The sequence below is a fragment of the Malus domestica genome, chromosome 12 (genome assembly GCF_042453785.1).
Source record: "Malus domestica chromosome 12, GDT2T_hap1".
Classification (NCBI taxonomy): Eukaryota; Viridiplantae; Streptophyta; class Magnoliopsida; order Rosales; family Rosaceae; genus Malus; species Malus domestica.
In genome coordinates this window covers 27,473,308-27,501,019 of record NC_091672.1, presented here as the reverse complement: position 1 = coordinate 27,501,019, position 27,712 = coordinate 27,473,308, and the positions used below count along the sequence as shown (strand labels likewise).

General features: G+C 35.3%; 3 protein-coding genes and 1 non-coding gene across 4 annotated transcripts; 2 read left to right on the top strand and 2 right to left on the bottom strand.

Annotated features, from left to right (window-relative positions):
- The first annotated feature begins 1,098 nt into the window (after positions 1–1,098).
- Positions 1,099–5,861, top strand: LOC103450856 (uncharacterized). The gene is made up of 2 exons (XM_008390257.4): positions 1,099–1,499; positions 4,954–5,861. Exons 1-2 carry the CDS (start codon positions 1,430–1,432, stop codon positions 5,658–5,660), a joined length of 777 nt encoding a protein of 258 aa, XP_008388479.1. The 5' UTR covers positions 1,099–1,429; the 3' UTR covers positions 5,661–5,861.
- Positions 5,862–16,130: 10,269 nt separating this feature from the next.
- LOC103450853 (nicotianamine synthase-like) lies at positions 16,131–17,439 on the top strand. The gene has a single exon (XM_008390255.4). The coding sequence runs from the start codon at positions 16,263–16,265 to the stop codon at positions 17,238–17,240; it is 978 nt and encodes a 325-aa protein (XP_008388477.3). The 5' UTR covers positions 16,131–16,262; the 3' UTR covers positions 17,241–17,439.
- A 193-nt stretch (positions 17,440–17,632) lies between these two features.
- LOC114820250 (5S ribosomal RNA) lies at positions 17,633–17,750 on the bottom strand. The gene has a single exon (XR_003767744.1). It is a non-coding gene; the product is annotated as a 5S ribosomal RNA (ribosomal RNA).
- Positions 17,751–23,771: 6,021 nt separating this feature from the next.
- On the bottom strand, positions 23,772–27,119 carry LOC103413942 (homeobox protein knotted-1-like 1). The gene is made up of 5 exons (XM_008352373.4): positions 26,689–27,119; positions 26,231–26,341; positions 25,891–26,035; positions 24,293–24,546; positions 23,772–24,103 (listed from the first exon to the last, which is right to left on the bottom strand). The coding sequence occupies exons 1-5, from the start codon at positions 26,962–26,964 to the stop codon at positions 23,900–23,902; spliced, it is 990 nt and encodes a 329-aa protein (XP_008350595.1). The 5' UTR covers positions 26,965–27,119; the 3' UTR covers positions 23,772–23,899.
- Positions 27,120–27,712: the final 593 nt, after the last annotated feature.

Below are 27,712 nucleotides of genomic sequence, written 5' to 3'. Positions count from 1 at the left end.
CTTGACATACAAATACTCTGATGGATGGCTAATGCAGGGAAGGAAACCTCAGGTCGGATTTGAATGTGAGAGAACAGGTGGAGAAACAATGCGCGCGAGCAAATGTAGCAGTGTATGATGTGTTGATCATAGGATATTGTGCAAAGGGCAAGCTTGAAGATGTGAATGAGCTTCTTAATGAGATGTTGGAGAAAGGGTTGATAGTCAAACTACTTACAAAATAATATGAAAGGAAATGACTGATAAAGGTTTTGTTCCTGATATAGACTGGCACCTTTATAGTCTATCTAGCTCTTAATTATCAAAATGAGAAACCGAATTGGTTTCAATCGCACCCTAATGAAGTGTATTTTCTTCTGCATCACCGGCAAAGCATAATTCAGTAAGCATCTGCACACCAGTGATCATAGTACTCTCGTCTCTTTGGTCTCACCTCTTAAATGTTATGATCCTTAGCTGAATGTTTCGCAAGCTTCCACATCATTCTTTATATATTGTGACTTCAAGCTTCTGCCAGCTCTGAGAATTCTCATGGAGAAAAGAAGACGAGGCCATGTATCTACTTGACATTCGATTGGAATTTGTAAGCCATGTTGGCTAAATTTGATTCAGTTTAATAATACTCTTTGATTGAATGTTTGAGCTGTGGACTACAGCAGAAGCCTAAATTTGATTCAGTTTAATAATACTCTTTGTTGTCTCACAAAGTTATGGGGACAATAAGTTGTAGTGCAACTCTCAAACTTCTTTCAGCTAAAAGCCTAAATCTACCAAACTATATGAAGTCAAGGCAGATGCGGTTTAGGCCAGTTGGGCAAAGCAGTGTGGCTCGCTTTCTTGCACTCAAGTTCAAATCCTCCAATTCATGGTTAATATCTTTTATTTCTAAATTTGTAGGTAAATTCTTTTTTGGGTTCTTGACCCCATTTTACGACAAAAAGGAAAAACCACCGGTCCAAGAAAAAGATTGGCAAGAGGAAAATGTAACAGTATTACTTAGAGTATACATGAACGTAGTCATATTGGTTAGAGCATATGTGTCTTCTTTATTTATTCAAATTTAAATCTTTCTCAAAACACTTTAGAGATTAGTTTAAAAGTACAATAATGTGGCAATAGACTTGAGCTCAAGTGTTTCGAAGCACCGAAGCACTTTAGCTAAAGTCCTAGGTTCGACTAGGGGAAGTAATAATTAAACCGACAACAAAACGCAGCGTTTTATTGTCTAGTCGCTCGAATCGAACCCCACAGGAGAAGCCCATCCTAATCTTCATATCTGGAGTCTTGACTTCCATTCACACGGCTTAAGAGATTCTTCATTGTCATTGAAGCTTCTTCATTTCAGAGCTTTTCTAATCCCATCTCCATTCACCATACAAATCCAAAATTAGGGTTTTTCTTTTCTCCCCAAAAGGACCTTAATAATCCCATGGATTTCCAGAAGAAGAGAATCCAACTACTGCTCTTCATAGTTGGCATCATCGTCCTCAGTATAACAGGTACACAAACACATATATACATCTAAAAATTTTCAATTTATTTTGTATTTATGTGAAAACTGATTGGGAAGAATTAAAAGTTTGAAGTATTACTTTCACCCATCTTCTGGGATTTGAAAATTTTCTTACTTGATTAGGTAAAGATCTGTTCTTTTGGTTGTTTCATTGGCTTAGGGTTTTGGGTTTAGGATCTTCGTATAATTAGGTCTCTCTTTTAGGATCTTTGTAAACCCTAAATCATTGCAAACAAACGGTATGAGTTTGAATGAAAATCCCAAAATTTTATGAACCCAGATTGTATAAGGGAAATTTTATTTAAACGTATGTAACTTATTTCTACATCTAACTTAAATTTTAGTAGTGGTGATATTTCCACCCGATGTCTTATTTCCTTACCCACCATTTAATGATAATGTTAATAACATATTTATCCTTTTAAAAGAAGACTTTTAAACCCCTATTTAATTCAGTACTAAAATTTTGAAAAAACAAAAAATAATAATAAATAATGGTGGGTGGGGTGTGATCTTTGGTGGAAGAGGTTGGGAAAGATTTGGGTTAGAATCGACAGAAAGGTTGGAGGAAGGAATGGGTGTGTACTAGACGAAGACGAGAAACTTCATTGGAGAAAAAAGAGAATTGAGTGTGAGATCTGCGGTTTTGACAAAAAAGAAGGAAGAAGAGTGGTCCCAAGTCTGGGGTCTCTGCAGGACGGCGATAGATGTGAAGGAGATGATGAATGTCTAGATCTTAGGTCTTGCATTTTCTTTCATTTTTTTATTTTTATTTATTTATTTATAATATTATTTAAAGATATATTAGAGTTATTTAAAAATATATATAATATGGCTATTTTGGGAATAATGATGGGTGAGGAAATAACATTTTTTTTTTTTAATTTTTTATGGTGGGTGGTATTATCATGTGGGTGAGAAAATAGAACACTAAGATGGGTCTAGTAGCACTCAATTTTAAATGTTGATTGTCTATTTTACCCTATTGCATAATTACTATTAAGTACAAAATAAAATTAATAATAAAACTCAAATTTATCAATAAACCCAAATACTATACTTAAACCATACAATCATTCTTTGTTTATCCTACTTTATTCTGACTAAAACCCTAAGGGTGCGTTTTTTTGGACTCGTTAACTCTCACTAGATCGAATAGGACTAGACATTAAGGTACTCTGGTGTTTGTTGCTCATATGGACTAAGTTAAGTGGGATTAAACGAGACTCGCACGGACTATCTCTTTCACTAGGAGGTCTTAGCCAATCCCCTAAAAAACCATGGGATTGCTAAGACCTTGCTGCGTCCCATTCTCTCTCTGCGTCGCATCCTCTCTCCTCTCATCTGCTCGCTTCGCTGTTGCCTACACTCGCGAACTCTCCTCTCCCTGCTTGCTTCGTCTGCCCGCTTCGCTGTTGCCTGCCTACACACGCGAACCCAATATCTCTTCGTTTGGGTTTGCATTTGGAGTCTAGGTTTCGTGATTCGAATATGGGATTTGCACTTCCAACGAAGTTGGGTTTTATGATTCGAGCGAATTTGGGATTGGATCTGGGTTTTGTGATTTGAACATGGGTTTTTGCAATTCCAGCGAATATGGGGTTTTTTATTTGTGCGAATTTGTAAAGATCTGCAAAATATTGAGATGAAGCTGTGGTTGCAGAGGCTCCACATGGGGATTATCAGAAGAACCCAATCGAGCAGACAATGATTCTGGGTTGTGAGGATAACATTTCAAGAAAAAATGGAGAAAAGGGAGAGCTTTGTTGACAGAGAAAGTGTGTTCTGGAAAATGGTAAAGGAAAAAGAAAAAAAATATTATTTTACTTATTAGTCCGACATTGGAACAAACGCTTCACTAAATTAATCCAGCTTAGTCTAGTCTAAGCCAGTCTAACTTAGTTCCTGAGCTTAGTCCAGTGCAACAAACGCACCCTAATAGTTCTCGTAGAGAAAAACAAGTTTTTTTTATTTAAGGATGGTGATTATGAAGTTTTGATTCCTCCAACCAATGTACGATTTTGAAATTTTTTTAGATAATTAAGCAGCTTGATTTTTTTCAATTTACAACTGCACACAATTGAAATACTTACGCAACTTCTCCCCAGAGCTTTTATCGTCTTTCCTTGTGCAATTTATATCCTAGTTTGTTCTTCGGTACCATGCTAATTAGGCCTCCGCCCAAAAACGTATAACATTTCTTACCTTTATAAATTGCACAGGGTAAACAAATCCTTTAGAGAGTACCATGAGACATTGAGCAAGGGCTTCCTATGAGAATAATATCAGATTCAACATATACTCTTCAGATTACCATGGAACCTAATCAAATGATTCGCTTTCAAGACACAATGCATAACCTATATTCACCTATAAATCAAACAAGGAAGGAAATATATAATGATGTTAAGAAGAATGCTTTTACGGAAGCCATTGAAGGGGTCAATTATGAGAGTTTGATGTCTATGTATGATTGTCTAAGAATCATGCTTGGAAAGATTTCAAAATATTGTCAACATCTATAGAAGTGTCAGTCTTGTTGTTAGCCATGGCCGAATTCACACCCCAATTCTCGGTGTTCATTTCCAAACGGTGTAAGGATAGAGTTAAAAATCAAATGGGTGTAAAAATAAATCCACATATTGAATTAGGTTTATGGGGATATATTAGGTATTAAATTGGGTTTAAAGAGATATTAATAGTTTAGTTAAAAATCAAATGGGTGCAAAGAGTAAGTTAGGTGTAGAAATAGGTTACATGGGTTTAAATAAAATTTCCCATTGTATAATTAGGTCTCTCTTTTAGGATCATTGTGGTGATGTGATTTGTGTATGATATTTGATAGCATGGAGTATCAAATATCAAATCACCCATTGCCACATAATGCTCTAGCTTTCGATGCTGCGGCGTATTGCCAATGTTTAGGAAATTGGGTGTCTTTCTTATTTTGATACGAATCTGTTGAGGGGAGTGGGAATTTGATTTTTCCTGTAGACCTGAGCTGATAGCTACATAACCTTACAAGGTTTGGGACTGGAGTACCTCGTTGAAACATTGCTCGGAGAAACCCAGTGGGAAAAACCCAAGTGAAGGAAAAAGTATCCCGCACCCTGCCACCCACGTTACAAATCAGTATAGAGAACTTATAAATGAAGATGAATCACTATTTTGATGTTAATGTTTTGTTGTTGTTGTTGTTGTTTAATATTACATTTTGTTCTGGACCTCTGGTTGAATGGAGATGCAAATAAAATGTTTCTATTCCTAATATTTTACTTATGTGATAGTTTAGCGTCTGGAGTTTGTGTTTGTGTTTGTTTAGGTTTTGTAAAGCATTTTGCGATTTACTAATATATGTTATGTAATGCAACATTCAGGGTTTTAGTATTTTTGTATAGAAAATGTGTATCCACTACTTATTTAGATTATTTTTGCCGTAGCCGAAAAATGTCGGCAACTGCTTGGGGAAGAGCGTGCATCTCAGAGTGGGAAGTTTACAGTCTTTGACTGCTTTGATATGAGTTCCGGAACACTAGCTTGTGCTGTGAAAGAGGGAGTGAAGCTGTATGTTAACAACATCAGAGCTGCTCATGTTGAGACGATAAAGCATAAAGCGATTGAAAGTGAATTGTCTGATGCATTGTCGCAGGGGATATCTGCTAAAGATGCAGCCAAACAAGCACAGGAAGTAGGAGCAAAGGCAGCGAAGCTGGCAACTCGGAAAGCCAAGCGGATAATAGGTCCTATCATCTCGTCCGGATGGGACTTCTTTGAAGCCATATACTATGGTGGTACAATTACAGAAGGGACCTTCAGGGGCACGGGAACCTTGTTTGGCACCTATGGAGGAGGCTTTGTAGGAGAGCAAAGGCTTGGGAGATTTGGTTACCTTGTGGGAAGTCAATTGGGCAGTTGGGCAGGAGGTAGGATTGGATTGATGGTATATGATGTGATTGATGGAGTGAACTACTTGCTCCAATTTGGTCTACCCGAAAACAGTGAAGTTCGTGAAACTTCTGCTTATGAAAGTTCTGAAGGTTCTGATGACATTAATGTTGATGAAGTCCCCACATATGAGAACCCTGAAGCTGAAGCCTACAAAACCTATGAGAGCTCCGAAGCATATGAACATTCTGAACTGAGGTGAATGAAATGAATTAGGTCCATTCTGTTCTTTTACGCGCAATCTTATTCTGTAGATGTAATATAAGAAAATAGGTCCGGTGACTCGTTCAAATTTGTGTAATTCCTTTGCATACAGATGGTATATCCACAGAATTGCATGCTTCATTCGTACACCGGAGTCTTTTTTCTCGTTGAAATGCATCAATAAACACCATTTTGCTATCGTCTTACATTTGATACATGGCTATGTTTATTCAGAAAAATAGGGGAGGGGTAGTAAGCTAGTAAGCCTCTCCCATTGAGGTCTCTTGAGTAAATTGGGGTTCTGAAATAGAAGAGACTCACTTGGCAAGTTGGCAACCCAACCCTTGGGCCTAGGCTTTGAACATAATTTCAACAACTTTCCTCTAGCTTAAGAGTTGGGCGAAAGGTCTTTTTCTGCAATAAATTAAATCGATAACATTATTGGACTGAGATGAGCTAAGGTTCCTAGATTTGGGCAGTGCTACAACCGGGACGTTAATGTGGCGGTATCTATTACCCTTTAGCACGTGGGAAGTTTGAAATATCATAACATTAACATATTTGTTTCATGTAAGTGGTTCATCACAAGCAAAACATTAAAGCAAATACAGATCAATTATAGAAGCTAAAAAGTTGTGTACCAGTTTATTCAATTATAGTTGTCATGCTGTCGGCAATTCCTTTTGATAGGCAATATGTAAAAACCAAAAAAAGGGCTAAGACCCTCTCTATAAAGTTCTTAAAGAGACTTGTAGTATGTACTGACCGTGGAATGAGTAGTCTATCCTCCCCCCTAAACTTTTAGAAACCATAAAAATTATATTTGTATCCTGTTCGAGTCACCTGTCATGTCTAAAGTTTCCACTTGTAGAGATGAGTCCAATCAAGTTATGAAGAAAGGGGATCAGGATCCTCTCCTGAGCTAAGGGTGAGGATCCTCATGAGCAAGCTCATCGGGTCATTGAAATTTTGTACAAAGGTTACAATTATTATAACTTTTAGAGGGAGCCTCTGTTTGTAACCGTTGAATAAAATTTCAACGGTCCGATGGGCTTGCTCAGGAGGATCCTTACCCTTAGCTCATAAGAGAATCCTGATCCGAAGAAAGGAACAAAGGATTTCGTTTCACCACGAAAAGAGATTTGAAAGCAATCTGTGAATTTGTGAGGGCTCAAGTTTCGGCGTTGCATGGACTAGCAAATAGTGTGGGTGAAGATCTAATATGCCCATCACACTATCAGGGCCAGTGTAAGGCACATGGAATCGTGTGGGCAACACACACTCGTTGCTCAAATGGCCACGGTTCATTTGACTTCATCCTAACCAACCAATATGCTCATGGCCTTTGCTTTAAATTGATTCTTATTATTTAAAATTCATAAATTAAAGATACGAAGCACTATGATTAACTAGTGCTTGATGGCATAGAGCAGGCCTTCCAATACTTTATGTTAAAGAAAGCAGTTGATACACACAACTTAGGATTGCAGAATAATAAATTAGGAGTGTGAATAGCATCTCTCTTGAAAAAACGAAAAAAAATTAACATAAGCAATTGAAGATCCTACCAAACAAAGATCTACAATATAATATCCAAACACACAAATCATATATGTCAGAATTAATCCATGACATCAACTTAGCACATTTGAAAATCATTGTCAAAAGTTTTCACCAGATGCCCACAAAAATGCTACCATCTAGGAGGGAATTTTGGAAGTTATGTAGACCGGATTAAAAGAACAAAAGTTAATTTAATCAAGTTAACCACATTCAAATTTATGATTTAATGCAGATGTGATTTTAGGGTAATGCTAGAGTGATCACATTTTGAAAAAACATATATGATACAGTGTGAGTTTGACTCGAAATATTTAAAAAGTTCCACAAAATAATCATAGCAAAAGAAAATTAAAAATGAACGTACCAAAATAATTAAATATGTATTTTACTCACTAAACAATCTCAAATTCCCTAAATCCATCTTAGGTCATGGAAAAATAACGAGTTTGACTCGTCTCGTTATTTTCTTTCCATAAAGATATCTTGGATTGAAATGGACTCTAGAAACTCCTAAACACTATTCCATTGAAATTTACAGAATTAGCTGCAATACTTACATTTATTTAGTATAATCATCATCTGAGAATATAACTCATTTTAATATATGTAGTTAATACATGTAAGTATGTATTTAATACAATCACAATTTGACCGTTGAGATTGTAATTGTATTTAACACATGTAAGTATTATAGTCAAATTTAACCAATCTAAAACTGCTTTTCCAGCCCTACTTCACAACAATAAAACATATCCCCGGTAGAGGTTTGACCTATTTCTATTGGTGGTCATACCTTTATCAGGGTCGTAGTACAATGTCGTTTACCCATATGTGATCTCCCGGGTGGCGGTACAATGTGGTTTACCAAAATGTGATATCCTCGTCAAATATCTTCTATGATTTCATATTTATGAAAAGAAAAATATATAAGTTTTCAAAGTTGAACCCACTATTTCTGAAAAGAAATCACAATTTCAGTGTCGAGTAGTCGCGTTGCAGCTATCGTTGGGAGTGAAAGTGGCCAAATTGCCACAAACAAGTAGACTTTATTTCCATCCCTACATTGCATGATAGACTTTATTTCTATCCCCACATTGCGTGCTTCATCCCTTTTTTCTTCCGACCAAAAGGGACATAAAAACATTATCAAAACCCAAATAACCCTATCAGTGGTCTACATCCATGCTTTATTACCTCCCTCAGTGGATTCGATTTCAAAAATTAAGATTAAGGCAAATAAAAATTTTCTTTTTTATACAAGGAATAATTTAACTTTATGTGTGTAAGTTTATTTTACGTTGTCGGTTCTAAGTCCGGATAAAAAAGGTGGAAGAGGGCGTCAAGTAATCGACAGTCAAACAAAGATAAACTTCCAAAGGCGAAAAGCATCTTGTACTACCTAAAAGAATGATTGTATGGGAGTAGGATTTTCTTTTCTCTAAAATCTCACTCTTCCTATTTTTTTCCTCTCATACTTTTCTCTTTGTTAGTCTCACTCTTCCTATTTTTTTTCACATATTTTTCTCTGTCTTTTTCTCTCTATAAAAAAGTTAACACAAAATGTTTAATTGTAAGTGTTCAAACAGGAAGGGACTAGAGGAAAAGGAGAAGATGGAAGAGGAGAGCATCCAGATTCATTTGTATATCGTTTCTAAACCATTGAAAGTAGAAAGAGAAAATTAAAGCTGAAAAAAAAAAGGAATAAATAATATTAATATAACAAAAAGTTGAATTCGAATTAGGAAAGGGGCTTTTACTGATTGGAATTATAGTGGCCATCCAGTTCCTATAAAGCCAACTTAATCTTCAGCCAGAGAAAAAACAGAATTAGCATAGTGGAAGCTACGAGGCACTTTGACAACGTCTAACAAGTAAGAACTCAGTGTATATGACAACATTGTAGATACATAAAGGCCCCACACGATATGTGTTGAAACAGCAGCATAGGTTTTGTCTTCAAATACAAAATAGGGGTGTGCTATTCACACATCATTTTTTACTTCTCACACACCTCTTGTTAATTTATGTCCGTTGATCTTCTTCAATTCATCCGATCCGACAGCCGAAAACTAAAAAGATGTGAGAGAAGTAAAAAGGGGTGTGTGGATATCACACCCCAACAAAATATTAACTTACTGTTGTAACACATTTGAATATCTAATTTTTCCAATCTACGACATCCGAATATCCGATGATGTAAATCGGGACCGATTTTGTGTTTTAGAGATTGAGAAAATGCATAACCGAATCATTAACTTCGCCCAAACTAACTTGAAATTGTTTCTAAAATATATGGAAGAATATAGTTCCAATAAAAATATATATAAACAAAGAGAAGTGATCGACGCACATTCATATTCATTTTTTATCTTTGAATTAAATAACCGAAGAAGAATTACGGGACATATATAAACAAAAGTGTGAATGATATACAAAAATCATTCCCAGAACAAGTAGCAGCTATCATCATTTTGATTTTGAATGAAGAATTTGGGTGAAGAAACTTCAAAACTCAACCAAAATTATGTATTTATTTACTTTTAATCTGGACAATTATATTATATGGACCTGACTATGACATTGTTTATAGTTAGGATAAGGCAAGTGGGTTTCACAACAAAATGTCAAGCCAATTGCTATGGTGTGAACTGAAAGATGCTGATAGTAACTCATGAGGCCAACACTCAAGAAAATGTTTAAATTACTCTCTATATAAATCAGTATTGTGTGAAAGTATAAATTGGAGAATCTTTATCCAACTTACCTCGTCTTGGAGTTCATGGGGATCTAAGCTAGGCCTTATTTAGGTTAAGGAATTGTTTCTCATTATGATATTGATCATGTAACATCAAACATCTAATTAGGTTTTTTAAGTGTCTTCATGTCTATTTGTTTATGTGTTACTTTTTTCTCTTCATTTAATAAGAAACATGCGTTGAGCTATCATGCATATATAATGTGTAAAACTTTGTATCTTTGATGAAGATATACATTTCGTGTTTTACATTGTTCTACTTTGAAAATCTAATATAGTCTACATTTTTATTTACAAACTCCAATGGTAATTAAGAGTAAGTACTATTGTTAAATGTATGATCTTATCAGTTGTCACAAGCTTGTGATCATGAGTGCCTACCATAAAAAGGGTTTTGAGGACTCCTTTCTCCCTTTATTTATTTATTTATATTTAGGTCCCATTTTGTGCATTCAATGTAAGAAAAAAAAAGATGGCATCATTTCCTCCCATCGCTCTACATCACATATCACTACTTTTCCCTGCTAAACTAACCAGAACCGTTGGTAGGGATGGCTTGCTACTTTATCTATTCACATACATATTTTTATCTATCACACACCTCTCAATTTTTAACTGTCAAATCGAATGAACTAAAAATATCAATATACAAAAATTAACAAAAATATGTAAAAATTAAAAAGAAATGTATAAAAAGCACTACCCTACCTGCATATCAAAATTTGTAACTCTGAAACCTAGCTGTATGACTTGGGATCATGGCCATGTCCTCAATTCCGAGAAAAGCCAAGTTTCAGGTTTAAAAACTAGTAAGCACCATCGACTCTGATTGGTAAAGCGTTGAAGGTTAATCTCACCCTTGAATGATATTGTAATGAAAACTAGGATAAACTACATTTTATAATCCTCAAGTTTGAGGTAGTTTTTAAATGGAGTTTAAATTTTCTCATATAACATCATGAAGTTATTAAAATTATATCAATTTATACATTTGTCTCTTTGAATGTCTAATATTCCACTCAATTGAGGACATGCTATATGTGAGACTTATTTCCAAGTTGTCAGACAAACCACACTGTCACTAATAGAGTTTGGACCAAAATGTGCAATTGGTTATCGTTTTAAGGCACAAAGCAACGACTTAAGAGAAGTTCCATATTGAGTAAATATATACTTCACATTAGCCTATACACAGTCATACAATTGATAAGCATAAATTGATACGATTTCAAAACCTAATGGTGCAACATTAGAAAATTGAAGTTCGCTACACCAAAACATACGTTTTATGATGTGCAATGCATGTCGTAGAAGTTGTTTACGATGCACACCGGGCAATCAGTAAAAGGCCATGCCTTAAAAAAGTTCTCATCATTTACTACGTGCATTTTCACGCCTTAAATAAAGAAAAAACACATTGTAAAAGCTTTTTTAGCATTTTTCTAAACTATTATCACCATAATTACTTTCATTGTTATGGCTTGCATGTTTTTAATTATCTAAGGTGTGCACATAGTGTCACAACCCGTCCCAAAATATTATATTTTTAGGAGTGAAATGTCAAATATGCCCTTGAGCGTTTGTGGTGTTGTGTGGTTTAAATTTTGGATTTGGACCAATTCGTTAAGTCCCTAATATTTTGGGACCAATTAGAACTAAAGGACTTAAGGTTTTGTGCTAGTTGGTGACCCAACTAGGACCACACGTGCATACCACATACTCAGATCTCTCTCTCTCTCTCTCTCTCTCTCTCTCTCTCTCTCTCTCTCTCTCTCTCTCTCTCTCTCTCTCTCTCTCTCTCTCTCTCTCTCTCTCATTCCTTTCGAATTTTCTACAAATTTTGTATAGTGTACGGACAAACCTTGGATCAAGCATTTCGTGCACGGATCGAAGGTTTGAAGGGTGGTTTTGAACTCCTAGCAAGCCCAGGAATCCAACCATACCCTTGGTTGAACTCAAAACCTTCGAAAACCAGAGAACCAAGAACCTCCGATTCGAGGTACTATTCATGCACACGTAAATGTGGAGTTTTTGAAAGATTCTAAGGTTATAGGAAGCTTTAGATCGTCTTCACGAAGCTCGGAGAAGAAAAGTGAAGTGATTTGGACGTCGGGAAGTTGAATTTTGACGAGTTGCAGGTTTAGCCGGATTATCGAGGGATTTCCGGCGAGCTCCGTCGGTTTTAGGACTTTTGAAAGGTAAGGTTTTGTTCTACTTGTCTTAAGCTTCATTTTGGTATAACATTTGTGAAATTTGGTTGAAAAATGGAGAAGATATTAAAGTTTTTCGAATTTCCAGTTTCCGGCAACCGTAACCGGCGATTCGCCGGAGAAGAAAGAAGAATATTTCGTCGATATTGATGGAATATTCCTAACAGCAGCTAACAACATCATGTTAGTTTTAACGGAATATTCTAATTTTTAGTGAAATATTCCCTAACGGTGGTTAAGGATTTCGTCAAGGTTGGCCGCGCGTGGGGGTGCGTCTGGCCATGCCTTGGCCGGCGCATGGGACGTCGGAAAATTTTTCTAAAAATATGGGGATGTTCCTGAGGTTAGTAGATCATGGTGGTATATTCAAAAGCCCCATTTGAGCTTTGTATGAGAAGTTATTACCTAATTTTGGTTATGTGCTTTAAATAACGTTTATTCAGTTATTTCGTATATAGGTGAGACCTATCCTAAGGACGAGCGCCATCATCGAGGCTCAGGGGCTACGACCCTTCAACATACCAATGAGTGGGCTTTTGGTTTTCCATATATACCTATATACTTGAGATTTTTCCCAAAAAATGAATTTAAATGAATATATGTCTTGGAAATGCCATGCAAGTATCTATCTATTTTAATTATGCATTAGTAATTGCATACATTCATGATTGGTGATGCAGACGCACAGGTAAGTGCCAGGTAAGTTCATAAATCAAAGGTGTTTGTCCCATACTTAGGGCCTCCGTATTTAGATCTCGTATAAATACTCGGGGGACTCAAATGTAATTATGTAATAAATGAAGGGGCAAATATGTAATAAGTGATGAGCCCTTATTCTATAAAAGGACTCCTCACCCTCCTCATTTGGGGAGGCCAATTCTTAGGCCTGAGATCCCCAAAGCCTTACTCTCACCCTCACAAACAGAGGAGCTCTCATCCTCACATATAGAGGCTCTCTCCCTCACAATCCTCTCAGAGAAATACAATATCAGTGTGGACGTAGCCTAAACATTAGGGTGAACCACGGTACATCTTGTGTCCTTTACTTTCTTGCAGATTAACGGTCGTATTTATGTTGTTCCAAGATCCTCCGGTTTTGTGCATAACAAAAGGTATGAGATTGTTTCGGTTATGTGAGATATGTTGTAATGTATTGAGAGCTCATAAACCTGCACCCCGGTGTTAGTGCTCCCACCCAGAGTTAGGGCACAGTCCTTCACGTGATGTTCACCTCCCGCACCGTATGCTCACCTTGGATCCAAGTTAGGTGCACATGCTTGTCGTACAAACCACTTTAGGTGGTTCCGACTCGTAGGTGACCCGAAATTATTCGCACAGCCTTCACGTGATCGTAACACTAGAGCATATTTACTTTACACCTAGTCTTGTCATGCAAACCACTGTAGGTGGTTCCGACTCGTGTGCAGGATTTGATTTGATTTGATATGATTGAGATTGGTTCTGAGCTATATACTTAGTAGTGCAGTTTGAGTTAGAGAGATTTGGCTGATTCGATATTTGATATTTATATATTTTGCCTGGTTTACCTATAGCATTGCATTGAGATACTTTGGCATGGCATACTTATGAATATCGTTTTCTGAGCATGGTTTTGAGATATGTATATATTCTATTTTTTCTGGGAAAATTATACACGTTTTATAGCTAGGGGTTAGAACTTTTGAGAAATGAAATGATTTTGAAAAGCTTTGTTTTTGCCCACTCACACTTAATGTTTTGCGCCCCTCCATGTTTTAAGTAGAAGTGTTTGGTGGATCACGAGGATTCTAACGGGGGTTCTGACAGAACATCATCATGTAGGATTTGATATTTATATATTTGGCCTGGTTTACCTATAGCATTGCATTGAGATACTTTGGCATGGCATACTTATGAATATCGTTTTCTGAGCATGGTTTTGAGATATGTATATATTCTATTTTTTCTAGGAAAATTATACAGGTTTTACGGCGAGGGGTTAGAACTTTTGAGAAATGAAATTATTTTGAAAAGCTTTGTTTTTGCCCACTCACACTTTCTGTTTTGCGCCCCTCCATGTTTTAAGTAGAAGTGCTTGGTGATCACGAGGATTCTAATGGAGGTTTTGACAGAACATCACCATGTAGGATCACCCTTGGGTGCTATATAATTAGTACTTATTCTGCTTGACTGCATCTAGGATATTTATGCTCTGGTTGTGTATCTCACACTTAATCTCATACTTGCACCTTATCTTATATAGTACTCTAGCTAATTTGGTTTTAGTTTATTTGTAATTTCTTATATCTCTATTGCTTCCGCACTGTGCACATGGCTACATCACCCTCACGTGAGGGCCAGCATGCCTCGATCTAGGTTGAGGTGTGTCACATATTGTTCACCTTAGATAACATTTATTAACTTCACACTTTGACAACATAACATATATAATATAAATATTTGTTGGCGTGAGTTGTAATAAAAAATAGCATTGTAATTATTGTTATTATTTTCCTTTTCAGGTGTATTTTCTATTTTAAATAGAATATTAATGTTATTTTCTTCCTCAACAAGACTATGTACTACAAATATATGTGCCTCCATAAGAAAAATAATATACAAGAAAATTCTAGCATTTTTGTACAAATTTGGATAATACTAGGGAAATAAATTTTTTATTATCAAAGAATATAATTGTTGATAATTAAATTATTAATTAAATGTCAAATATTAAATTATTTAAATTTTGATTTTCTTAACATTATTCTAGAAATTTTACATAACTCATGAATACTAATTGTTACACTAATAAAATAAACTGAAAATATGAGTACACCCCTTGAAATTCAATTTTCTTTAATTAAAACCCATCATGATAAATTTATCTAACAAAAACCCAATGACAAGCAATATCCCTAATTAAGTTTGACTTGGCAAAATTTGTATTTTTGGATGTCTAAATTACCCCTAATAACACTTACTTTGGGTCTCTCACTTATTATCTCCATTTATTTTACATTATTTCATTCAATTAAATGTTCAAATATTTACATGATACCAATGTTCCTTATATAGTTGTTTTCACATGATGCTAACAGGTAAATTAGTATATCCTACAAATATAAAAAAGTTAATTTATTCAAAATTATCAATATTTTAAATGTGACATAGGTAAATTATTTTGCACAACATATATAACAATATAAGTTCCTAGTAAATTATGTAATGATATATGCAAAATAATTTACCTACAAAATAAATAAATAATTTTATTCAAAATTAATTAAATACCAATATTTTGCAAAAAAAAATATATATATAACAATTTACCTACAAAATAAAAGAATGTCGATTGATTGCACACTCTATATAATAATAACAAAATGTGGCTAGTACATATGTAATATCACATGAAAAATAATTTACCTACAAAATAAATAAATTTTTTTTGCCAATTGATTCAAATTAATTAATTACATATTATTTTACATAAAAATATAGATAAATTATTTGTACGCATATATATAATTTTAACAAAATGTGTCTAATACATACATGCAAAATAATTTACCTACAATTATTGTCAAACAAATAAAAGAAATGAAATATATGATGGTAAGAGAAGTATAAAGAAGATAATTTTATAATAATAAGGCACTTATTTCTCACAATTATGGTGGATAATTAAATTCATTAACATAATTAGAGTGTTGTGGCACAATTGTATATAGTTTGAAAATAATAAGTATTTATTTGTTTACATGGCAATTTACTTTAAATTTGGGTCTTATTTGAATGTTTAAAAAGAAATAAGTTTTTGTCAAGAAAATAAATGTTGAATAGACTTATACGTAAAGAACCCTAAAAAAAATTTGTGGCAATCGAGGTGCGATGGACCTACAATCACAATGCATTATAAATCAATAATCAACTCGCAACCCCTCACAACATGGACCCCACAAGTGCCCATAAATAACGACTCCCTGGAGGATGTCACCAAGCCGTGGAGATTCTTCTCAAGGGTGTTTGAAACTTCGAATTTTCAATCTTATTTCCCAATAGTATTTGATCACCATATCCTCATAGTGTCGACATGTGTTGCCAGGGAGATGCTTTGGTACAAAGAGTTTGCGAATTGTATGAGAAAATCTCAAGCCTTGAGAGCCTCAAACCCTCCCAAGATGTCGACATGCTCTTTACCCAACTCGTTCTCACATGCATACCACCAAGTCCAATCGATGTTTCCAAGTTATGCCAAGGGGTGCAAGAAATAAGGTCCAACCTTATAAGGCTATGTGGAGAGGCAGAAGGACTTTTGGAGAATCACTTCTCGACAATCCTAGGCTCATATGAACACCCTCTCGACCATCTCGACATTTTCCCTTACTATTCCAATTACCTCAAGCTTAGCAAACTTGAGTTCAACATCCTTAGCCAACACTTCACTCGTGTGCCTATAAAAATTGCCTTTGTGGGTTCTGGCCCTCTTCCCCTTACCTCAATTGTCTTGGCCTCAAATCACCTCACCAAAACCTCTTTCGACAACTATGACATCAATGCTTCGGCCAACTCCAAGGCCCTTGGCTTGGTGTCTTCCGATCCTGACCTATCGAAAAGAATGGTCTTCCACACCACAGATATAATGGATGTCACAACTGCTTTGAAAGACTATGAAATTGTGTTTTTGGCTGCTCTTGTAGGCATGGACAAGATGGAGAAGCTGAAAATTATCGATCACTTGGCAAAATACATGGCTCCAGGAGCAACTTTGATGCTAAGAAGTGCACACGGTGCGAGGGCTTTTCTATATCCAGTGATTGATCCTTGTGATGATCTTAGAGGGTTTGAGGTTCTCTCTGTGTTTCATCCCACCGATGAAGTCATTAACTCAATTGTCATCGCGCGTAAGTATGCATTGCCTGTTCAGCACTCATCACCAATTGATTCTCAGGGTCTTAATGCTGGTGCCATTATACTTCCCAGCAAGTGTTGTGAGCTTGAAGCCTTCAATCCCCTCCATAAACATGGCAACATGATTGAGGAGTTGGCCTTTGAGGAGCAGCTTTCTTAAAACATCCTTGGATGATCTTTCTTCATGCTTTCATCTATGTTGCTCATATGCATGGAAATAAAATCCATTTATAGTTGGTTTAACTATTATGTGTTTAATGCATATCTGACCTGTTTATCTAGCTACATATTATTGTGGCATATCCAATATGTACTATGGAATCTTAAATTTTAATAAATCACATGGAAATTGGATCCTTTTTTTTTGGATACATAACGTTTGTTGTTTCATTTTGCACTTATGAAAATGAGAAAATTCCTATTCAGATTGTTAATACTGGAACGAAAGGAAAAAAAATTGATTTCAACACACTCTGTTTCTCCATTCCTTTATTCGATCTAAATGTTACACACAACACACAATAAAGCCTTTTTCCACTAGGTGGGGTCGTGGGGATGCAACACGAGAACTTCCCAGGAGATCACCACCCTAGTACTACTCTCGCCCAAACTCGTTTAACTTCGGAGTTCGGATGGGATCCGGTGCATGTGAGCTGGTATGATCGCATCCCAAGGATTCGACGTAAGATAGGAGTGTCGATTGACGACTACCTGACGCACTCCCCCTCCTCCCTTATCCAGGCTTGGGACTGGCAATGTAAGATAAACTTACATAGGCAGAGTTTCGACCTAAATGTTAAAAATAAAAAATATAAAAAGTGTGTGCCGGGAGTAAACAGGTGTGTGGAATTCAATTAGGGTTTATTTTGTTAACAAACAATTAGGGCTAATGTGAGTCAGTTACAAGATCAATTAGCAAGTACAGGAATCTCCAACCTATTCACAATATTCCAAATTAATTAGGGCTGAGAAGGTTGTAACTCAAATTATTCCAAAGTTTGCCAACCATTGATATATGAGACACTAGCTTGCTCATTAATGTTTACTCTGACTTCTGTACCCCAACCAGTTGGGTTTAGGTTAAGAAGAAGAGGTTCTATATTATATGGTTCCAAATAAATTTCTCTCTTTTTTTTGGTACATTGGATGGTTCCGAACCTAGCTTACTCTCACCCTCATTATTAGGCTAACCCCACTTGATAAATTTCCTTTTATGTATAATGTGGATAAGCATGTAGGGTTTTCTTCACAGTTTGAGTGGAGGGGATACCTCTGAGAAAAGAAAAGAAAAGATTGAGAGAGACCAGAATTTTGTTGGGTTTTGCAGTCATTTCATTGGATGAAAATTTGCAATATTGATTGATCCTCGGTTGAAATATTTAGTGTTTTTTGCTTTTTTGACATATTAAAAGGCTGTCACAGTAGGCTATCTGATTGCAAGTCGTTTAGTAAAACAACATTTGATTTGGGTGGCTTTTGTCTAACTTTGATTTGTTCGAAGAGTTTCCCCATTCGTGCTTGTGCTCCTCTATCGATCCTTGTTGCTTTCACATCACATCTCATCTGAAAAGACAAAGATGTGTCTGGCTCTTGAAGCTCCATTAATTTAACATTTTCCCTAGTGGATGCCTATAATTTATCAGCCCTCATTGTATATCTTTGCATTGTGCTATGACTAACTGACCAAGGTTATATATCTGTTATCAAGTCTCTTAACTAATGCCAAGTATTTTAGTAGCTGTATATAGATTTCCATCTGCAATAAATTACAAGATCCAGTGACTAGAGATGCATGAATTTCATCCAATTCTAAAAAATAATTAATTAATTATCTAATTAGAAGGAGATAAAAGAGAGAAAGCTGCAGAATCTTAATTACAGAAATATTACAAAACTCATGTCATTTCATTAGATGAAATTTGCAACATTGATTGATCCTCGGGTGAAATATTTAATGTGTTTTTTACTTTTTTGGACAAACAAGGCTGTCGCAGTAGGTTATCTGATAGCAAGTCGGTTAGGAAACAACAACTGATTTGCGTGGTTTTTGTCTAACTGTGATTCGTTCAAAGAGTTTCACCAATCGTGGTTATTCTCCTCTATCGATCCTTGTTGCTTTCCCATCACATCTAATCTGAAAGGCCAAAGACGTCTGCCTCTTGAAGCTCCAATAATTTAACATTTGCCCTAGTGAATGCCTATAATTTATCGGCCCTCGTTGGATATCTTTGCATTGTGCTATGACTAACTGACTAAGGTTATATATATATCTGTTATCAAGTCTCTTTAACTTATATCGAGTATTTTTCTAGCACAAATTACAAAATCTAGTGACTAGAATAAGGTTGTTTAGCTTTATATAGATTTCCATCTGCAACAAATTACAAGGTCCTGTGACTAGAGATGCATGAATTTCATCCAACGCTAAAGATTAATAAATTAATTATCCAATTAGTGGGAGATAAAATAATGTCAACATTAGAAGAGAGAAAGCTGCATAGAGCCTTAATTACAAAATATTAAGGGGAAGGTACAGAGTAGACTAGTGGAGACTTTCAGGCCTTGAGTTCTTGTACATGTATTTTTTTACCACATTCATTGTCCGGTTATTTAATTAGCTAGAAAGCTAGCAAAGTATACTTGATCGGAAATATATGGAATGGAGAATTCGGAAGTTTCCTAAAAACTATATTTATTGTTTAGATTTGGGCTTGTTGCCCATATCAGTGTGTTCTTCCTTATGCACTCAAGTTTGAATCTCCATCCCCTTAATTAGAAGAATTAGTGCATATAGAATATCGGTTGTATGAAACTCTTAAAAATATATGATTCATTATTTTGGTACATCGATCTAACTTACTATATCAATGTTACATTTACTAACAAGATTTCAGTTAAGTGTATAAGAAAGTTAAAGAGGAAAAATTCGGCTGGGGCTAGGGTTTGTAAACTGTAAGCTCATGCATATGCATGTGGATATATATATAGTGTCGAGTGTCGACATAAAGGGAATGTTGTCATGCATAGCGCACTTAAAATAAGGGCGCTTTTGGAGTGGTGAGTGTTGCCATATGTAGATCTGCAATATGAATCTCTTTCTCATAGTGTCGACATGGGGTGTCAAGGAGAAGAGGTATGGGACTATGGGAGCAAAGCACAACAAAGTTTATAAGTTGTATGAGAAAATCTAAGGGCATCGAGAGTCTCAAACCCTCCAAGATGTCAACATTTCTTGAGTTAGGTTATGGATATATGCTGCACCAAGCCTTGTACATGTTATAGAAGTGTCCAAAGAAAAACAATTATTAACTCACATATTCCAAGTACTCTTTGAATTTTTGGAATAGTAAATCAATAGTAGAGTATTAATGTATAAGAAATTAATTATAATCCCTACAAATTTATATTGAATTTTTATATGTGTTTGCATTCAATTTTGAACAAGTGAACGCAATTCCGTCATGGCTTACATCAGGATGAGCCACACTTTTATTTGTTCATTTGTAGACTTGAATATTTTTTTTCCAAGTATAGCCCTAAATCATTTTGGGTGATGAATACTTAAAATCACCTACATACTAATGTAGTTTGAATTGTGCGTTTTGGACTTTTTTGGGTATGTGCATATATAACATTACCTAATAGCCTAGATAACCAAATTTAATATTCATGTAAATTTAATGGCTATAGTCTGCAATATTTTTATTAGGGACACCACCTTGAGTGAGTTGACCATTCTTATCACCAAAAGAAATTGACATTCCCTTGCATCAATTGACCAACTATATCGATATACACACAAGAGTTTCTCTACCTATAGCCGATTTAAGAGATTTTATGTCACTAGTTTATTATGTGACAATCATTTATTGAATAGTGACGCTACCGAGATTATATAATAGTTGCATGAGAGAACATCTCCTAATTCAAGACTCTTTCACTAGTTGCATTTTTCTAACTTATCAAATAAAATATGAGTTTTTCACACTACAAATAGAGAATAAATTACATAAAACAAAAACGTAATGTCATGCCACGGATCTAGAGTCTATAAAAAAGAGTGACCCAGGTCGAAGGGGCATGACACATAAAGATGATAGTGCTCTTAACCTATCACGCGTTATCATGTAAAGATTAAAACTCATGCCATATTAGAATATAAAAATATATATGTAAGTTCTTCTCCACAAATCAAGATGTAAAATCATGAATAAAGTTAATTCACACATGACTAGACTCTGAGTTACTATAACCAGTAGGATAACACTTGGGCACTCATGTGAGTAATCTATGTACTTAATTTTTTATTTGGTCCAATTAACAAATTTCACGTGTTATTTATTTTTTAAAGCTCAAGAAATATTAATAACATGTTCATTTTTTTTTTCTAACAATAAAATATGTGTTAAAATAGCATGGAACAAATCAAAAGGTAAATACTCGAGACCCAAGTATTCCTAACCAGCATAGGCTATTAGGCATAACTGGCTCCAAAACACTTGCAAAGATTTCAATCCCAAGATTGAATTTGAGATAATACTGACCTTAAGTAGCTAGATAAAGAGGTCAGAAGGCATCCCATCCACACTAGGCACATCAAAATTGCTTGGTCGGAACTCGGAAGACATGCACTTAATTGCCACATTTAGCTTTTGCCAATTGATATTCATGTGCTCGAAAGTGCTCCTCGCACGATTCATGTTCTATTGTTCTGACTTCAATTATATATCTCAAGTACATAATTCAACACCTTATATATTAATAATCTCGGTTGAATAATATTTTTGGTCGATCCCGACTTGAAGATAGTGTGCTGAATTAATAATTTATTAAATTAATAAGATAATACATTATAAAAAAAAATATCATATAGGTCTCACATTGTAACATCCCACATCGTCCAGGGGAGTGGATCATGTAAGCCTTATATGTATATTCCCAACTCTACCTAGCATGAGGGTTTTTGGGAGCTCACTGGCTTCGGGTTCCGTAGGAACTCCGAAGTTAAGCGAGAAAGGGACTAGAGCATTCCTAGGATGGGTGAACTATTGGGAAGTTCTGCTCGTATGAGTTCCCAGAAACAAAACCGTGAGGGCGTGGTCGGGACCCAAAGCGAACAATATCATGCTATGGCGGACTCAAGCCCGGGATGTGGTGGGGGCCCGGGCCAGGATATGACACACATAATATATAAATTAATAATTTCCTGCTACTAGAACTTTTGTTTAATTAAATAGAGTTTTTGCTCTATTAAATGTTCATAATGGAATAATGTAGTACATTGAACAATGTACAATCTATTTTTAGAAAAAAATAAATAGATTTATGAATTTTACTTGGTTAAACAAATACATAGATTTGTTAGTTCGTAAAACAAGAAACTAAATACAATGTACAATATTTAAGAAAATAAAGAATACCTTAATAAATTATTAAGTTACATGTTAATCGATAAATTAATAAATTATCGATTATTTAATTTTCGCTAAATAAACAAATTTTCTTTAGTTCCAAGGATATTAATTTATAAAGGTTTAACTATAGCTAGCAACATGCAAGATAAATGACAAAGGGTAGTGCTATCTACACACTCATTTTTACTTCTAATACACCCCTCTCAATTTTCAGCAATCGGATCGAATAAATTGAAGAAAATCAATAACCTAAAGTTAACAAGGGTGTGTGAGAGACAAAAATAAATGTGTGAATAACATTATCCATAGGGCAATAATACTTGATTGAAATCCAATTCCACCTTAAGCAAGAGTTCCAGGACCAACTATTTTTGCTTTGCCACGTCCAACAATTATTTGGCCTCCTCTCACAAAAGGAAGGATATAAAATATATATAACAATCTTTCTGGCAAACAATTATTTGGCCTCCTTTCACAAAGGAAGGATATATAATATATATAACAATCTTTCTGGTAGCCATTAAACCCGATAACCTTGGATAACCAGGATATATGAAAATTCGGGTATATTATGGATATAGGAAAAACAGTGAACTTTATTCAGTTGTGATTTTGGGTATGATTATATGGGTCCCAATCCATATCCGTCGCCGAATCCAAACCGAATAATATATAATATATTTCATATATAATATATATTTTTTTTATTTGAGTAAATCTCTACCATTATTACTATATTCATTATTCACCGCATAAATATTTAGTATATAATATAATAGTATTTGTTGAACCCTATACTATATTCATTATGCATCAAACATAATGCTTATGGGAGATATCAATAACCAACATCATTAATGTTTATTCAATACTCTTATTTTTATACCCTCCAAAATTCATTCATTGTTATGTTTTTTATTATTGGACATGGCTATTTAATAATGAAATTAGTATCTACTAAATTATTGTGCGTCGATTGGATGAATATAATTTTTTGTTTTTGACGAAGATGAATATAACCATTAACCGATGGAAAATCCGTTATCCAGTGAGTATGGTTATGGATAATCTCAATGGTTAATTTATGAATATGAATATTTTTCATGGTTATAAGAATAAATATAACATTTCCGCCCCCAAACCGAACTATTGTCATCCCTATCTAGTAGAAAAAGTGCATTGGTTGAGCTCAAAAGAAAAGGATAGGCTCAGCCCAAAGGAAACCATCTACACAAAACCCAAAAAAGGGTCCAGGAGACCATCAAAAGAAAAGGATAGGCTCAGCTCAAAGGATATATCACAGATACAGAATGTACAACATTTAAGTCTTAACATTACTACAAGTCTTAACATTACTACATTTAGGTCGAATATTAGAATCAACCAAATACTTGATACAATGATATCACATATCATCGTGAATATTTCCAGTTCCAACACCAGTGTCAAACATCATAGGTCCTCCGATGCTCCCGCCGACGCCTTCCTTGAGAGCAAACCTCATGTCCTCAGATGGTTTCCAATGCCTCTTCCTCTGGTTTATGAACCAGTTGTTAATCTGCTTTTGGTCCAATCCAGTCATCTCAGACAGCTGGAGTTTCTCCTCTTCCTATGTACACATCATGTTTACCATCGTCAAATTCTGAAATAATCCTAAACACACACAATTGGGGGGCGAACTTGCATTTGAAATAAGCCTTTACGCTATATATGGATGAATTACACGTTATAGTCCATGTTTGTTTTCCATTAACTTTAATTTTAAACCAGAAAAGAGATGACATTGTAATGAAATTACCGTAGGATATGGCCACCTATAGTGAGTAATCCACCAGTCCGATAGGGTACTCCTGGCATCCTTTGGTAGTTTCCCTTTCTTTCTTTTCTTTAAGAACTCCTTCCTCAAACTGCTAAGGTAGCCACTGTACTTATTCAGCAGCATATCTTTCAGTTCCCGATCACCACTAGAACGAGCACCACCAGTGTCTTGACCCTCTGCTGCTTCCACCTCCCCACAGCTAAGTTCCTCCTCTGAACTGCCGACCCCTTCATCTGCATTACTAAAAATTAGTCCGCAATCCTATGTTAAGCATATAATATTGCAATTTACATGCAAGTCTCACTGTCCCCTAGCATCCCAGCTACTCAAACTTTAGAAACGACCACTAAATTAAGATATCTCAACTGAATGTACCATGAATAAAGAAAGGAAAACATAACTTGGGGTTTTAGAAAAGGATTATTGATTGGAGATGTTATATTCACACTCCAAAAAATCATCTTGCACTCCTTGTGCATGATGATCTTTTTAAAGTGCTAATTACTTTTAATTCAATAGTCAGGCCAAAAGAAGTAGATTAATTTTAATGAAAAATAATGAAAATGACTTGAAAACTTTGAGTTTTAACTATAAGGACAAAATAAAGGGTAAAGTGAATAGTACTATGTTTGACTTTTTAGTGTAAAAATATGGTTTTTCGTTAAAGTAAACAGTACCATGAACTTTTCGTTAAAACTCCCTTAATTTTAATTACTTTTAGCCGACCAGAGATTATGGATCATTTAACCTATCCCCATTATCTTCTACCCAATAGTACACCAAACTTGCGATCGAACTAAGTTGACTAGCGTAGGGTGTTCCTACCCTTCATCCAAGTTCGATTTCAAAGTTCTCTCCATAGTTTATATTAGATTAATTAGAATATCACTCGAATTAAATAAAATACAAAAACTTAAAATCTAGATTTCATTCACAATCTCTTCCTAATAGGATCCCTCCTATTATTAGGAGAACTTACTTATGTATAGAAATGAGAGTTTTTATGTAAAATGAAGGCAGTTTGTTTTTTCTAACTGAAGAAAAGAATTCTCTCTTCAAAACCCTTATATGATCCATTCGCCTTAAGTGGTTTTATAGAGAAACACCGCTCACATATTTCCCTCCATAAGTGATCCTGGTCCTCCTAAAATAACTTCCAAACAGTCATAGAAGGCTTAGTGAAACAAGTGATATCTCAATTGAGTTATGAGGGAGCATAAAAAACACCATCATGTTATTCTCATCCCAAATGTCTATGATTTGTCGATATATAAAACAAAAACCAATTAAATGAAAGCCAGTTACAATCTCGTACGCATACAACGCCCTTTGGACTGATGAATAAACAGATGTATATACATGTACGTATCTTCTTCTTCATACAATTAGAAGAAAAAAGAAACCAAAACCTAGACTGGATGAAAATGAAAGGAAAATGTATCTATAAGCCACTGAGATTAGCCGAGTGGTGAGAGTGGTTAGGGTGATGAGTACGAGTAGGTTCAGGGTTCAAAACCTCATACATAACTAAATTGAAAAAGGAAAATGTATATACAGCGGAAGAGATTTATTTATACCAGAGTGATAGTCCCAGGTTTTTGAGAATGTCCCTTTACAGAGGTTGCTAAGTTGAGTTTGAATGTTGGTCAAGAATGTGGTTGCTTCATCGAATGGTTTAGATAGCTCCTCCTTGTATCTATGGAGAACCTCAATATATGATTCCTTGCAAAACAAAGAAAGAAAAAATATAGATGTAAAATTTCACATCATTTAAGTCCTAGTTTTTCTGTACATTTTCCTTTCTTTTCTCAGCAATCAAACAGAATTTTATGAGTTCAAAATGCCACAAAAGAAATAAGTAACGTGAATAACTAATTAATATGGTGTAGAAGCTTCAAAGTGGATAAAACTGTATACCATGAACTCGTCAAGTTCTGGATCAGCTCCTATCTCACTGCAAGTGCTCATGGGGTGGCTTACCCTTCCAATTTCTTCAAGCAGATTTTTCATCTCCGCTGGTGCTCCAACCTATAAAAATAAAAAAATTATTTTACGAAAAACTCCAAATAACCAATCAGTATAATTAAAACCCTGCATACTGTGTGCTTAATTAACAAATAATGCCCAGTGGTGAGGGTGCGTGTAGATTGATGGTAGGAGTAGGTTAGGTTAAAAGCTCGAAACCCTGAATGTAACCAAAATATTCAACAAATAATGCCACGATTTTGTAGCCTCTGTTACTTCCAGTTGCATCTTCTTTTTTTTCAAGGTACAGTAAGTACTAAATAACCAGAGAATAAACAAGAAATCATTTATGTTTGCAAAATTCAATAAGGATAAAAGAATATTCATGCACTTGTGCATTATTAATTAACCTTTTGGCATTCAAGGTATGCAGCAACTAAATCAGGGAAACGAGGATGACTGGCTATCTGGGACTTTATCAGATCAGACATATGATCGGATCCCAAACCCTCCGTCGCAAATAACAGCATGTTATGATCATCCACCACATGACCACTGCCATGAAACCCACCACAATTGGCGCTGCTAGTACTAGTAGCCATATTTTCAACTTGCTGATGAACGTTCACATGATCATCTGAGCCTGCAGATATCACACCTGCGTTCATCCTGTGAAAATCCTCCATACGTATATTTTTCTCAAAGAAAAAAGGAGCTAAATTAAGCAACAATAATGTAGTGATACTTGTGAGTGAGAGTGCAAGTGTGAGAGAGAGAGAGAGACAGAGAGAGAGATGGGTACTAGGAACCAAGGTTTTTCTTTCTTTCTTTTTTGTTTTTGTTTTCTTGTGGGGGAGTTTTCACATGGAAATTGACCAGACTTTACTTTCTTTTCCGAGAAAAACCTGAGAAAAATAAAAGACAGAGAGAAAGTGGAGATGGAACATCAAGGACCTGTTGTTTGTGCGTGTGAGAGAGAGAGGAGAGGTATACAGAGCGAGACTTCTATTACACAGAGGATAATAGGATGAAACGGTGTAGGCTTTTAGAGCCCGTATATATAGAGGTCCACCAGTTATCTTCCTCAGTGCATGGAACTTTGGAATTGCCTTTAACTGTGACATGACATTCTTGGTACGTTTCAGAACCCTATTGGTTCAGAAACTGACACGTCAATGGTTGGTAGGTCCAGATTCTACTCTGCCTTCATCAAAGGCTTTACTCTCCTTGTAGGCTTGTACTTTATTACTACTCACCCCATTTTCCTGTTCTTTTCACCGCCACAGACATGGTTGGAAAGTGTGGGAACAAGAACCAGATAATTACATCATTTAAATTGGGATGTGTTATTCATGTAGACATCTTTTTTTACTTCTTACATATTTTTTGTTAATTTATGTCTGTTAATTTTTTTCAATTCATCCGATACGACGG